This window comes from Adiantum capillus-veneris, chromosome 16, assembly GCF_014529385.1.
Source record: "Adiantum capillus-veneris isolate H3 chromosome 16, ASM1452938v2, whole genome shotgun sequence".
In the NCBI taxonomy this organism is placed as follows: domain Eukaryota; kingdom Viridiplantae; phylum Streptophyta; class Polypodiopsida; order Polypodiales; family Pteridaceae; genus Adiantum; species Adiantum capillus-veneris.
Window position 1 is genome coordinate 59,777,507 of NC_140946.1, and position 13,665 is coordinate 59,791,171.

Sequence of the window (13,665 nt, forward strand, 5' to 3'; positions counted from 1 at the left end):
GTGGATGGAGGAGGTGGACCTAGCAGATACTCCTCAGATTGTGAAACTTTACCTTGAAGCTTTTGGTTTAGCATAGTCTATTCCAAATGGAACCCAGAATTCAGCTTGGCCGTAGATCTGGTGCAGTGGGATGCACAAGAGAGGAGTTACTCCGCTCCTTTGTCAATAGATGCCTCAATTTTAGAATACTAGAGTCACTGGTGTCTCTTTGAACTTCAGGGATACTGAGAGCTGACAGTATTCTGCTGTGTAACTTTATAAAATGGAATTCCTGAATATGAAATTGTTCTTGACTTGTTTTAAGTGCAGGAACTGATAGACGAAATGACTGCAGCATTTTGGTCTAATTGATCTCGAATAGACATGGTTGCAATAGGGGTTAGTCAATCGGACATCTATGAGGTCCCGACTAGATCTAGATGTGATTGCTAGCTACATTGCAGATAAATCATGGTCTAAGATCCGAATGAATGTTGAATGTCATGTGATGTCTAGTGATGTCCTGTGATGTGACTGTCGATTGGTACATGTGCTAGATGTGTGTTCCTAGTACGTACGTACTAACAGTCATTGTCTGCTAAGACGGTTTATGGCCTCTGTCTGTTTTGCAAGCGTAATCGAGGGCGATTACAATGCTTTCAAGAGGGGGGTATGTCACAAATCAGTGACGTGGCATGGCTTGGCTATGGACAGCAGTACACACAGTCCTGGAAATTCCGCGCAGAGGCTGATGTGGCATTGCTGACGTGGCAGCCCGCGAATCGCGGCGCATATTGCGGAGCTGACGTGGCAGCACTGGCAGATTTTTGGGCGATGTTTTTTGGCAGTGCTTTTGCATGAAGCTTTTACGGCAGCCTTTGGCTATGCAAGAGATAAAGAGAGACCTTTGCTTTATTTTACATAAAGGATGGGAGAGAGAGAAAAAGCCTCTTTGCTTTATTTTATTAAGCGAGAGAGAGAGAGAGAGAGAGAGAGAGAGAGAGAGAGAGAGAGAGAGAGAGAGAGAGAGATCTGCTTTATTTTTAGAAAGCTTTTGATTTTCAGCTTTTGGGGCTTTGCTTTTGGCATCCCATGTAACCTTTAAATAAATGGGCTGGCCTCTCACAACTCAAAGCATCTGGATGCAGAGTCTCAGAGTGTGAGCGCCTGCCCGCACTCTTGTACTTTGAACTCAGATTAATACAAAAAGAAATAGCGAAAGGGGCGCTTGTCTTTGGGGCCAATATCACTAGGCACGGAACTCCGCCGGGCCAGTGTCGAATAAAATTGTGGACTGTGAACTGTTTTGAAGTGGTTATTTGGTGCTGTCGCGGTAGATTCTTGACTTGGAGTGTCCAAGTATGTTACACGACTCAAAGGCTAGCCGAGCATATCTGTCTCTGGGGAGGTCCCATAAACTATGCATGAAGGTTATTGATCTATTAAGTGCCCTCGAAGACGAGAGGGGGGGCAGCTAGCTCAGCTCGAATAATCTCATGTGGCACTGAGGCCTTAGCCCGAATCATCCGAGAAATTATAGAGAATAAAGGCCTCTCTATACATCTCCATCCATCAATGCTACCAGATCTGCCATGGTGGTCCACTGAGGGTCCCCATATCTGAACTTAAAGCATAGCTGAAGGCACTAGAGTGTCAAGAAGCCAGAGCTTTGTTCGAGGTTCCTGAAACTGAACCTGCTAACACATCCTCTCCAATCCCTCCCAAGGCTGCACAAGCTCTCGTCAGTCTAGTCTTTTCTGCTCTCCTCAATGAAACACCGGTCCACTGAAGACTACCCCAAGATAGGTGTATGCATCTGTATACTCCACCGTCTCTTGGCCATGTGTAAATGTGGGTGCTGACCTCATGACCACTGTGGTGTGGTGTTAAACACCATAACCTCGGTTTTCCCCAGGTTAACAGACAATGCACTATCATGAGCAAATGTGTACAAAGCATCTAAGCGATGCTTTACATTGCTGTGAAACAAAAAATTTATTTGTCATGACAAACACTATCTCCGGCAATATTCCCAAAAAGGGGAGCATCTGTATTGCCTGCTTCAAAGATAACATATTGATCAGTAGCATCATTATGGGTGTTAAACCAAGTTGCTCTAAGACCTGGACCTGGACCTGGACCTGAACAGCTGCACATCAAAGAAACAACCACTGAACCAGAAAGAAAATCTGCATGCAACTGAACATAATGACCTTCAACTTGCCTAGAAGTTACAACAGATATTTTATATCATAGTAACTGGGTCAGTTAGTAGTACAAGCAAGCATCCTCGACTAAAAACACAAGTCGTCATTCTCTAAGCATATCAGTTAAGTAAACAATTACAAGCACATGAATAAAGTTTAAAACTAAGAGTTGTAATTTAAGAAATCGATGTAACCCACAAAAAATTTGGGACCGGGAGCAGCACAACAAGGAAACTAAACAATGCCATTACAGGAAACCTCACCGCAGGAGCTGCTTCAAGTGCTCCGTCTGCTGTCAACAATTGTACATGCTCAAGACCAAGCTTCTTTATGAATTGCTCCCCTAGCTAAACAAAGAAGTTATGTAAATGCAACTTCGTATCATGTAAGTGACAGATGCAATCAAATAAATAAGAGCATACATGAGTATAGCCTGTAACAATTCGCAATGGCCTTTCTGTGGACCATTGTGGCATTGCCGCCAGTTCAGCTATAGAGGAAACATTTGCAAAGATTCCATAAGTTGGGATCTGCATGAGTGATCATGTAGTTAGGTTACCAGTTTGACTAATATTCATACTTCATAAATGGGCCCCACTTACACCAATAGATAATTGGCATTCACCAAACTCCAAAGCATCGTGCACAATGATTAGATCATCATCTCCCTGGCACCAACATACTTTAAATGAGTTAAAAAGACAGCAGTATAGAAAACTCTAAGCTAAACAGAAATATTTTACAGAACTCACACAAATTCAGAGGGTAAATCACCTGTCCATACTCACAAACCATGTCGTAACCAACAATACCTAGATCCACATCACCTGTCCTGATCTTTCGGACTACATCTGAGGCTCGCTGAAACCATACCTCCAAACCAGGCAGCTATGCATTTACCAATAAAACTTTTAAGAAACCAGCAAAAGAGCTAACAGTAGCATCAACAGTCACATTTTGCATGTCAGAGGCATGAGAATTACACTAGGGATATCTGCAATGTATTGACGGGGATTAGGTTTATGGACTGAAAGCTGACAGTCCTGCAAAAAACTGAATAACGTTAAGATCATCAAAAGCTTTATACTGCCCAAAGTAATAAAGTTTTAGGCCTGATTGGGCCAAGAACCCATTGCAACAGCAAAAGCATGTTCCAAGAAGCAGCAACACAAAAGAAACTAAGGTGGAATCCTTTTGATCTTGATCAAAGTACAAGAATGGACAAGGCCCCCTCAATGACTTGGGCTAACAAAGAGCTAATGAAGAATGACTCATACACAACCCCCGTAGCAAATTGAGAAAGGAGAACTCACGAGCATTCAGAATCACTCAATCTATGCTTCAAAACGTACGTTTTTCTTTTTTTTTCTTTTTCTGAGAAAAAGATCCTTCTGTTAGTTAATAAAACTGCTCATAGGGCTACAACCACCTCTACTAGAGAGGGCTACATCAACCATAAGGGGAGACTCTCCCAACGACAAACAGCATATGTACAATGAGGGCTAAATTAAGAGATGGGAGGAGGGAAAAGCCACACAGGTGGACGGTAGTGCCATCTGAGCTCACCCCGGACCATGGTGAAGAAAGTCCCAGGGCGCCAGAGTCGAAGGAACTCCTCTATGCGCTCCCGCATGCTGTCAGAGCTGCCTTGAAGTCTCTCGAACTGTCCCCTAAGAGTATGGATAAACTCCAGCCAAAAATCTCGAACAATCTCTGCTGGTGGCACAAGGCGAGCCTCGAAGATGCGGAAGCAGCAAGCCCGCCAAATGAACCAAAGTGTCAGGCCACAGATGAGCTCCCAACACACCTCTCTCTCACTGCACCACACCTGTGGGGTAAGCTTTGTAGGCAGGCTGGAGTGTAGGTCGACCCCCTGTATCACTATCATCTTGCTGGTGGAGGCTGGAGTGTAGGTCGACCCCCTGTATCACTATCATCTTGCTGGTGGAGGAAAGCTCAAACTGAAGTGCAGGGCCCGTGAGAGTGGACCAAGCAGCTGCCCCCCAAGTGTACTGTCGTGCTGTGGCAAGAGCTGGCATCAGCCGAAGGACCCGAAGCCGAACCTGTTGTGCCATACGACAGTCCCACAAACAATGACACCAACTCTCCAAAGGATGGTCACAAGCTGCACATACTGCCGAAAGGCCACTATGTACTAGCCAGCTACCCCACTGTTGTAGCTCTCTGTGCAACTAGCCACTGGAACAGAGTGACTCGCCGTGGCTGTCTGGCGTCCCACAACCTCGCCCAAAAGGCTGACAAGACCTCAGCTGTGAGACCCTCCTCCTGCCAATGAGGTGCTGCAGCAGGACGAGCTTCTCTCCGTGCTACCAGTGTCCTGAAAGAAAGGGACCCCTGGATGGTCTGCTGAGGAGAACGGGTCCCTCCAAAACCACTCTCCAGGACCCCACTGCACTCGTGCCAGAGGATGGCAGAGCTGCTAGGCCAGGATCGATGACACAAGTCCTCCCGCGGATGCTCGCTACTCGGATCCTCTGAAAACAACAATCTGCAACCTGTGGAGCCTCTACCGAGACTCTGTGAAGTCGACCTCACCCTCTATCTCGAAGAACATGGAGGGTGTAGTCTTTGAGCAAGCTCGAACTGCGATGAGGACCTCTAGTCGCGTGAAGGCTCCCATCCATCTGGGAGCTGCTGTCTCTAGAGGTGTGAGCCACACAACTGGTACTACTTCTGTGATGTACTGACACATGCTCTACACCCCTCTCATGCCCTGGAACTAGATGCTCTGTAACTCCTCTGGCAAACCTGAGAACTGAAGCTAGTCACCTAGACTGCGTGCTGGACCCTCTACCATGGGACCCCAAGAAACATGAGGCCTACTACCAACCAAGTGGCCTCTCTGAGTACTGACCATGGGGTTCCAAACAAGGGGCGGTCTCAAGCGCTCCTCCGTGCAGGTGGGCTGTTGTTGCTCCAGGCCTTGCCGCAGCTGCTCTTGTCACAAACGGGAGCGCATAGCAATAGAGAATATTCTCGGATAAATAAAATTTATCACTGAATACTGATTTATCACTTAATACTGAAGCCAGCGGATATAGAGAGAAATAAATATATAGAGAGAGAGAGATAGAGAGTGAGAAGATCGACACAGTACTGGGACCAGAAGATGGGCTTGTCCCCCCACCGTGATAGTATCTTTATTACCAAGGAGAGGTCTACACAAGCACTTGAACCGAACGTATTACCATGTTCGTTCTAGAATAAGACTTGATGGTTCCCGGAAGCCTCAGCTTCCTATTCCTAGGGCAAAACCCTATTCCAAGGAACTTCTGTTCCTTATTCCAAAATCCTCGAGAACCAAGGTTCTCGCCTCTGGATCTCGCCTTCCACGCTCAGGGCATGGAATCCCTGTAACTCTTTTTTGACTCTGTTCCAGAGTCCTTTTTCCTGCAAAACAACTCTGCTTTCCCGGACGCGAAGTCCGTACTTGGAAATCTCAATTTCCGGATCACAACTTAAGAGACTACCTCTCTCCGATCCGTGGATCTACTTCCCAAACTCTGGTACGAAACCCTTGGGCTGATCTGGCTCTAGTTCCTCAGAGCGCTTTCTCCTCCAGAGGCTCATGTCTTCCTCTGCTACTACTCCCTCACTAAAAGGAAGTACATCTGCAAATAAATACTTAGACATCATAGCATGAAAATCGTTACCTTCAAAGTCTCGACGCTCGAAACGCAACTAGGTTCTCAAAAAGCAATTCCCCAGAAGAGACCTCCACATAGAAAATCCTCTCTTCCAATCCTACACACAAGAGGTATGTTCTTGGGTTCCTTCTCGTAAATCAGCCCCATCTACAACGTTTATAGGCTGAAAACAGAGAAAAACAGCAGCTTGTCGCGATGGAAACACGCTTTGTAGGCACTTCTTCGCAAGGAAACTCGCGCATTGGGTCCTGGCGACATCTCGTACACTTGGGACAGGCATGGGCATCACCGGCAACGTCTTCTTTGCGGATGAAATCTGCAGCAGCATCTTCTTCTTGCAAAAACTGGTCTTCTCCTCTTAGTGAGGGCATGTGATGCTTTTATAGCTGTTGGCCACGGCACAATCGCGGCCGTCTTTTTTTCTTTTTTTAATAATAATAAATATGCGTTTTTCTGTCACACACACACACACACACACACACACACACACACACACAGAGAGAGAGAGAGAGAGAGAGAGAGAGAGAGAGAGAGAGAGAGAGAGAGAGAGAGAGAGATCGCTAGCTGGTTTTTGCTGCTTTATTTTCCAGGTGTATTTTAAAAATAACTGAATTTGCCCCAAAACTCAATAAAACCTTATAAGTTGAAAATAATGCTTTCACAACACTTCCCAGACGTCCTTGGATGCAATCACATGCATAGTTGCAATGCAGACATAGACTTCCTCGGGGGAAAGCATCTACTTTCCCGAAAAGCAATCCCGCTTTCTTAGAAAGCATCTGTTTTTCCTCAAAGTTTCCTCTGAACCCATCTTCATTCAAGTGCTTGCTTTTCCTTGTGCACAATTCTAACACGATTCGGAATTTCCTCCTGACTATGGATATTCCCTTTCCGATGCACCCGTCACCCACCTTGTGACACATCATGAATACCCATCACCTAGTCCCTTCCTACCGAACTTACGGTACAGTCTCCTTCACGATGTTGTATGTCACCCATCCTATGACGCATCAAAGATGTCCGATCCTAGATGGTCGGATACTTCTTCCCGATGCTCCCTGTCACCCATCCGATGTGACCCATCAGAAGTACCTGTTCTTGGTGGCCTTACAGATATTCCCTTTCACAGTGCTCCCGTCATTACTATGAATCATAGTTACCGGGAACGCGTTCCGTAGGCCTTGGAACGCCGGAACGCCGTTCCCTCCCCCTCTGCCAAGCTGGAACGCCCCGGGACGTTTTGCCGTTCCGGGTGACCACCTGATACCGGAACGGCCAACTCTCAAAAATGGGAAGAAATAGGCATTTTTTTGCAAATTTGCAGTGAACATTAGGTGTTTTTTTAAGTGTGCAAGGACTCAAAAATTAAAATGCACCCCCTCACACCCATTTTCTTCTCAAGCATTATTTGGGTGTTTTTTATGCCTCCCGTTCCGTGCCGTTCCCGTTCCGGACCCCGTCGCTGTTCCCTTTCCGCGTTCCGGGTAACTCTGCTCTGAATGACGCACTAGGAATACTTTGTACTTGGATGTCTCTAGCAAGAAAAACCCTCTCACTTAAAATTCCAATAATTCATTTAGAATTATTTTTATGTCAAATAAAGCCAATTTAGCAACATCCCTCTCACTTATAAAAAATTGTCCTCCACTGTAGAGGTCCAACTGAACTGCCGAGGAGAAACCGAAAAAATTCAAAAATCTTGCTCAATGGTGAGTTGAACTGGTCCTTTCTCAAAAGAGAACTTAAAAATTAGATTAGACAAAAAAATTCAATAATTTCAATACTTACCTTACTAGTTCATGTTGTTCCTCTAGTACCTCGAGGATATCCTTCACCAATCAACAAATTTACGAGCCATGTAAGAACTCATCATTCACGTCTTTCCAACATATCGGAAGTCTCCTTATCCAAAAATCTGTTAAGTCAATTCCGCCTTCTCATTCCCGAGAAGAGTTATCCACCTAGAAGTCAAGCTAGGTGTTTGTGCTTGCGCATAACCTTGCGCTAGTAGTCCTGAGGATATTAAACGTCTTGTGTCCTCCCGCATAGGGCATGCCGAGAGCATTAAGCTCATATGAAGCTTCCTGTGGCAGACAAAGTGTGCCATCTTACCAAAGTAAGTTCTTATTCCAGGCCTTTGCTTTAGGAAGGCCAATTGTTCTGATCTGAAGATCACTTGTGCATTGCCACACGTCTTTCCGCGTTTTTTTTCCTCCAGATCCAAAGTTTCCTTATCTGAGACTCTGTTAGCCGGATTCTGTCTTCTCAAATTCGAGAAGAATAATCTCCTAAAAATCAATTTAGGTATCTGTCCTTGCGCATAATCCTGCGCTATTAGTCCAGAGGGTATTAAACCTCTTGTGTCCTCCCACATAGGGAATACCCAAGTCATAGAGCATTAAGCTCGATGTCTTTCTTTCACAAACAGAGTTTGCGATCATATCAAAGAAGGTTCTCTTTCTGGGCCATTGCTCAACGTAGGCAGAAGGTTCCAATCCGAAAATTTCTTGTGTACGGCAGCACTTCGTTCCAAAAAAAAAAATCCTCTTGTTAGTTATTACCATCAGCAGTGTCTTCCCGACGCGCATTAGCGTCTCTCCCTTGCAAAATTACAAAAAAAAAATTCACCTTGCAAGCATCAATAACAACTTGCAAAATCTTAGGCAGATAAAATTAAAGCCATGCCATTTTGTGAACATAAGTTCAAACTCGGCCCACTTAAGGGCGAACCCGCTTTAGATCTCAATGATGTTCTCCCATATGTGGTTAAGGTAATTCTTACCATTTTTAAACGGTTGGTGAATTATACTCTTACGAACATAATAGTTCGAATTTATTCCAGCTACTTGACCTGCTCATGGAGAAACATATACAACAACCAAAAGTTGCTACTGTATGGTAAAGGCACATAGCGTACTCAATGATCAACGACCATCAGTAAACCTCTTCTCCGTAGAGAAACTCAAATTCCTTCTACCGAACACATCTCAAATAGAGATTCTCGTGTCGGAATATCCTTGCGCGCAAAAAGGCGCTCAAGAGAGTATAACAAACTCCCATCCAGTTACTGAAAAGGAAGTTGGTTCATCTCATTCCGTTCAGCAAAAAAAAATTCGAATGGTAGATCACCGCATCTTCATGTGTTATCCATGTACCCAAGTTGTGTTAAGAGTTTCGGTGAACCTTGGAAATTACCCTCCCTACGTAAGATCCTTAAGAGCGAAGACGCTCAACCTGATGATCCCTTGCCTCGATCTTAGAGCAAAACCCGTTCATCAAATAAATAAACTAGGATTTCAATCCTTGGATTCCTTGAGCACAGGCCGTAGCCGTTGCTTGTTCCTTTCCTTGTAAAGAGAGTTTTCATTCACTTGTGCGAAAACCACTACCATATTTTTCCCTTAACGGGTAAGGGGTGTAGGCTCATAGGGTACTCAAGCTTGATAAAAGCTTTTCTTGTCTTGAAAACTTGGAACAGTTCCTTCATAATGTCCTACCCGCAATAGCAGGTAATTTGTTGGGAAACTATCGGATACTAGATCAATCAATAACCTTCCGGATGGTTGAGCAAACCAGTTCATCGCATAAACAATGTTTCAATCTTGATCCTACTCTCATAAACAATCGAGAGTGATTGTCCTGGTTAGACACATTCATATACCTCATGCATATAAGCAAGACGCAGTTTTCGAATTCCTCAAAGATTTAACTTTGATCAAAGACCTGCCCTCTCACTTAAAGTTCGAGGGTCTTCTATTCAAAAACTCCGGATTTAGATTGAATTCCTTTACTCCAAATTTTCTCCGGATAGCAACGTATCCTTCGAGGAGAGGTAACAAGTCGCTGTTTCTGTGTTCAATGGTTCCCGTCCCACTGCGATGATTAGATTCTATGTACACTGAGGTGTACACTTTCAGCTTTTATTGCTGACTCCACCATCTGCTACAAAGTATCTCGCAGATGCGTCTACATAATTCGAGCAAAACTCCTTCATTGAATTTCTCCATCTTTCCTTCCTCAAAGAGGGTCAAGAGTGGCGCTACCTTGGCAAGAGTGAACCACTACTTGCTTTGACTCGCTTGTGTTCCTATTGAGCAAACCGATCCCAATCTTCTTGGATGCCTTCCTCAAAGCGTAGAAGGAAAAAATTTGTCGAAAAATTTAGTCTTGAATTGAATCCCAGTCTTGTTGTAAGTTCCTTGCAGAGCTTTGGTATACCACCAAGTACTTGCAATCCCTTGAGGTGTTTGGTCACATGCCTCACCATCGACGCTTCTGATAAATTGCCGTTTGCAAAGGCAACTTCAAACTGTCGAATGAAACTTCCGTCGAAAGTATCAAACTTGACTAGAGTGTTCATAGGTCTAGAGACCTTCTTCATATCCTTCCGGGATGGTTCTAGATTGATGTTCATGGATATCTTTTGGGTTCTTAAGGATCTTGAGGATTCCGCTCCTTGGATTCTCTAGGGTCTTGAGCATCATGCTCTTGTCGTCTTCTCAGAGAATCCCAAGTCTTGTGTCGACTTCTTGCAGATAGAAAAATTTTCCCAACTCTGCGAGCTTTTCGTGCAGGCCTTAGGGTTCCGCCTGCTTACTTCTCTCTTTGCTTGTCATGGCTTATTCCCGTATCTTCCCAGACTCGTCCTCCTTTACAGAGAAAGAGAGGAGACCATGCTTTGATACCTGTCACGTGGCACATCCAACCCTATGTGTCCGTGGACAAGCTACAAATGACCAGGGTTCAGTTCAGTCAAGTCAGTCTAGAATAGGAAGTGATCTGGCACTTTTGTGAGTCTGTTCGCAGACCGTGCATGTACAGACACTTAGATTAGATGCATATCCTCCGGTTGCACACAGCATGATCATCAGCATTCCCATGAGAATCCATTAGAATCCATCAGGGGAATTTTCCAGTGCATTAAAACCTATTTTCCCTATTTTTTGACATTTTTCACTTATTTATTAAGTGACTTTGTTGGAAAGTAGGTAGGGCAATTTTGCTTAGTTTGTATAAGTAGAAACCTAGCGCTAGCACTTTCTGGCAGAAGAGGCAGCGGGAGCACACGCTCAACAGGAAACTTCTCAGCAGAACCCCCAAGAAGCCCAGCGTTTTTACATCACATCAGAAGGCTAGTGTTTTTGGACCAGATCAGCCAGCGTTTTTGCATTGGCAACAGCCTGGCGACAGCAAGAAGCAGAAGACTCCCAGCGTTAGCAGATTCTCCACAGCAAGACCATTTTCAGCCCTAGCGTTTTTGGATCTGCAAGACACTTCAGCGTTTTTGCAGATCTTCGCGACGGAAGCCCCACAAGCATCAGCGTTTTAAGTTTTCAGCAGTCAGTACTTGCAGTAGAACCCCTGAACATCGCAGATCTCACCTTCCCGCAATAGTTCCTCGCCGCACGGTGGGATCCATCGAAGTTTGCAGTTTCAGCCTGGAAAACGCAGATTTCAGCATCTGCGTTTTCAGCGCGTCGTCGTCGTACCATCGTCATCGACATCGTCACCGATATAGACTTAGAATTCAGCAGATAAAGATTTACAGATTTCAGCCATTAGCATTTTCAGATTTCAGCCCGTTCAGATTTCAGCCTGTCTCGTCGTCCTCCTCATCGTCATCGACATCGTCGGCAAGTCCAAGCATTGTAGAGATTTGTGCAATCATAAGTAGACCGTTCTCGCCATAGAGAGTGGGGCCTTCGGAGGAGGGTTTTACATCTCTGGTGTCGTATTCTCTTCTCTATCTCTCGCTATCTCTCAGTCTCATGCACTTCCATTCGCAGCGTCCATTCACTTTCTTTGTGTCCATTGCACCCTCTCACTAAAGGAACGGAAGGCTCTCCCTTCCGTAAGTACAAGGAACCTTGAGCACAATTAGTATCAGAGCTTTGGAAGTGTTCTGTATCACTCAAGGAAAGAACCACATAATTTTTTTTTTTGCTTGTTGCAATCACACGTAACCCAAGTCCTCTTGGGCGTGTCCATTCCTAATCGTGTTTTTGAAGAGTGACAAGAAACCCAGGAAAGAAGGGCTTGTCCAGCCTCCCCTTGTGCCTCTTTTCACTCATTGAGAGCGGACCATGCACTTAGCAGCCGGCCAATCGACGTGAGGTGGGAAAAAGCAACCTTGGTGTGATCGCAAGGCCGCCAAGGGGTGCGCCTGCGGAAAAGAGTAGAACTCAGATGAAGAGAAGATCCTTCTCTAACACAGATTGCAAGCAAAAGAAGAACCGCAAGAACTCAAGAACCTCAAGACCCCCAAGAACCCAAGTTCCTCGTGAACTTAAGAACCCAAGACCACAAGAACCCACGACTTCAGAATCGTCATCACCCGAAGCGGAATGGATACTTCGCATGGAGGTGATGAGCATGAAAGTGGCGAAGAAGAATTTTCCCCACCAAGAGGTTTTTCTGACCCTCTCCCAAGGAGTACCCTAACTCCTATGGAGGTTTTCAACAAGATGATGATGGATTGAAGTTAGAACGCGAAGCAAGAAAAGTAGAAAGAATGGCCGAATTGGATCGTGAACACAAAGAAAGAAGAGCCAAATTGGATTGCGAGCGCGAGAAAGCGCGCTTGGCGGCCGAACAGAGAGCCCAACACGTGTACATGCACAGATTGCAAAGGATCAGGAGAAGGAGACTCTCTCAGTCTCTTCTTCTCCAAAGCATGACACACACGATTTACATGATGATAAGCGTGATGATAAGCATGATGATGATGAGCATGATGATTTAGATGATAAGGACAAGCATGATGATTTGCATGATGATCAGGATGTGATTTCTCACGAGCATGATGATTTGCATGATCAAGATGTGAATTCCCACAAGCATGATGATTTGCATGAAGATGATGTGATTGTTCACAAGGCTGATGTGTTAGTTGATACTTTCTCTAGTGAAGCTAACCTCATTGCAGATTCAATCAATCACGAAGAATCGATCTTGGCTTTCGAGTCGAGGTCCACAGCGCCCCCCAGGCAGATTCGATCAAACACGACGAACCAATCTTGGCTCTCGAGCCGTGGTCCAAAGAACCCCCAAAGGAAGTATTATGTGTTCGCATGATTAGTCAGCACGCATTGTTCGAGTGTTTCATTCGTGATCGTTTCCTGTATTTTAGTCAGCGTCTTTATGTGATTCCTTTTCCTAGGCATGCCATATTGTACGTTGAGCACGATTCACTCATGAATGAGCACGGATGTATGCGAATTTCTCATGAAAAGCTGAAAAATATGCATTCACGGACGTCACATTCCATGTCTCTTCCTTGGCATGACACAGTGCCCGAAAGAGCACAAGAAAGTATGAGCATCAAGCATGGGCATGTCCATTGTGATTTGCCACAGTTGATTGATTTAGATCAGAAACACAAGATTCAATCTCATTGTTTGTGTGTGTGTGGTGAACGGGTTGGCACTTCGTCTATTTGTTCATCTACATTGCATGCACAGTCTTTAGAGAAGACGAGATTTTTTCGAGTTACTTTACATGGAATAGCTATGTTCATGTTATTGTGTTGGAAGTGATTTCAGGGATTTTCAGCCATGGAGATTCTTGAAGAAGGTAGACGCATGACTCTCGACGAAGTTGAAGCATAGAAGGAGCCACAGATGACTGTGTCGCTTTCGGCGCGGCCCAAAGAAGCAAGCGTTGCAGACCTTTATGAAGTTCCAGTATCGCATGACCCACGTATCAGAGTGGGCCAACGAAGAGTCCTTTCCAGGATTCCGGATGCTATTGGCGATCTCCCTCGATGCCATACGGTTCGATACCAGTACCTCACTTTGAAAAGGAGGAGATGT

The 13,665-nt window shown here is 45.0% G+C and overlaps 1 protein-coding gene across 1 annotated transcript in view; it reads right to left on the reverse strand.

The window, feature by feature from the left end:
* The window catches only part of LOC147439131 (ATP phosphoribosyltransferase 1, chloroplastic-like), a 94,401-nt gene that overhangs the window by 49,642 nt on the left and 31,094 nt on the right, over nt 1–13,665 (reverse strand). The window contains exons 3-7 of the mRNA XM_086484253.1: nt 3,170–3,229; nt 2,961–3,074; nt 2,789–2,854; nt 2,609–2,716; nt 2,450–2,533 (exon numbers count right to left, since the gene is read on the reverse strand). Of these exons, the coding sequence (XP_086340379.1) occupies nt 2,450–2,533; nt 2,609–2,716; nt 2,789–2,854; nt 2,961–3,074; nt 3,170–3,229 (432 nt within the window). The remainder of the gene's footprint in view (nt 1–2,449; nt 2,534–2,608; nt 2,717–2,788; nt 2,855–2,960; nt 3,075–3,169; nt 3,230–13,665) is intronic.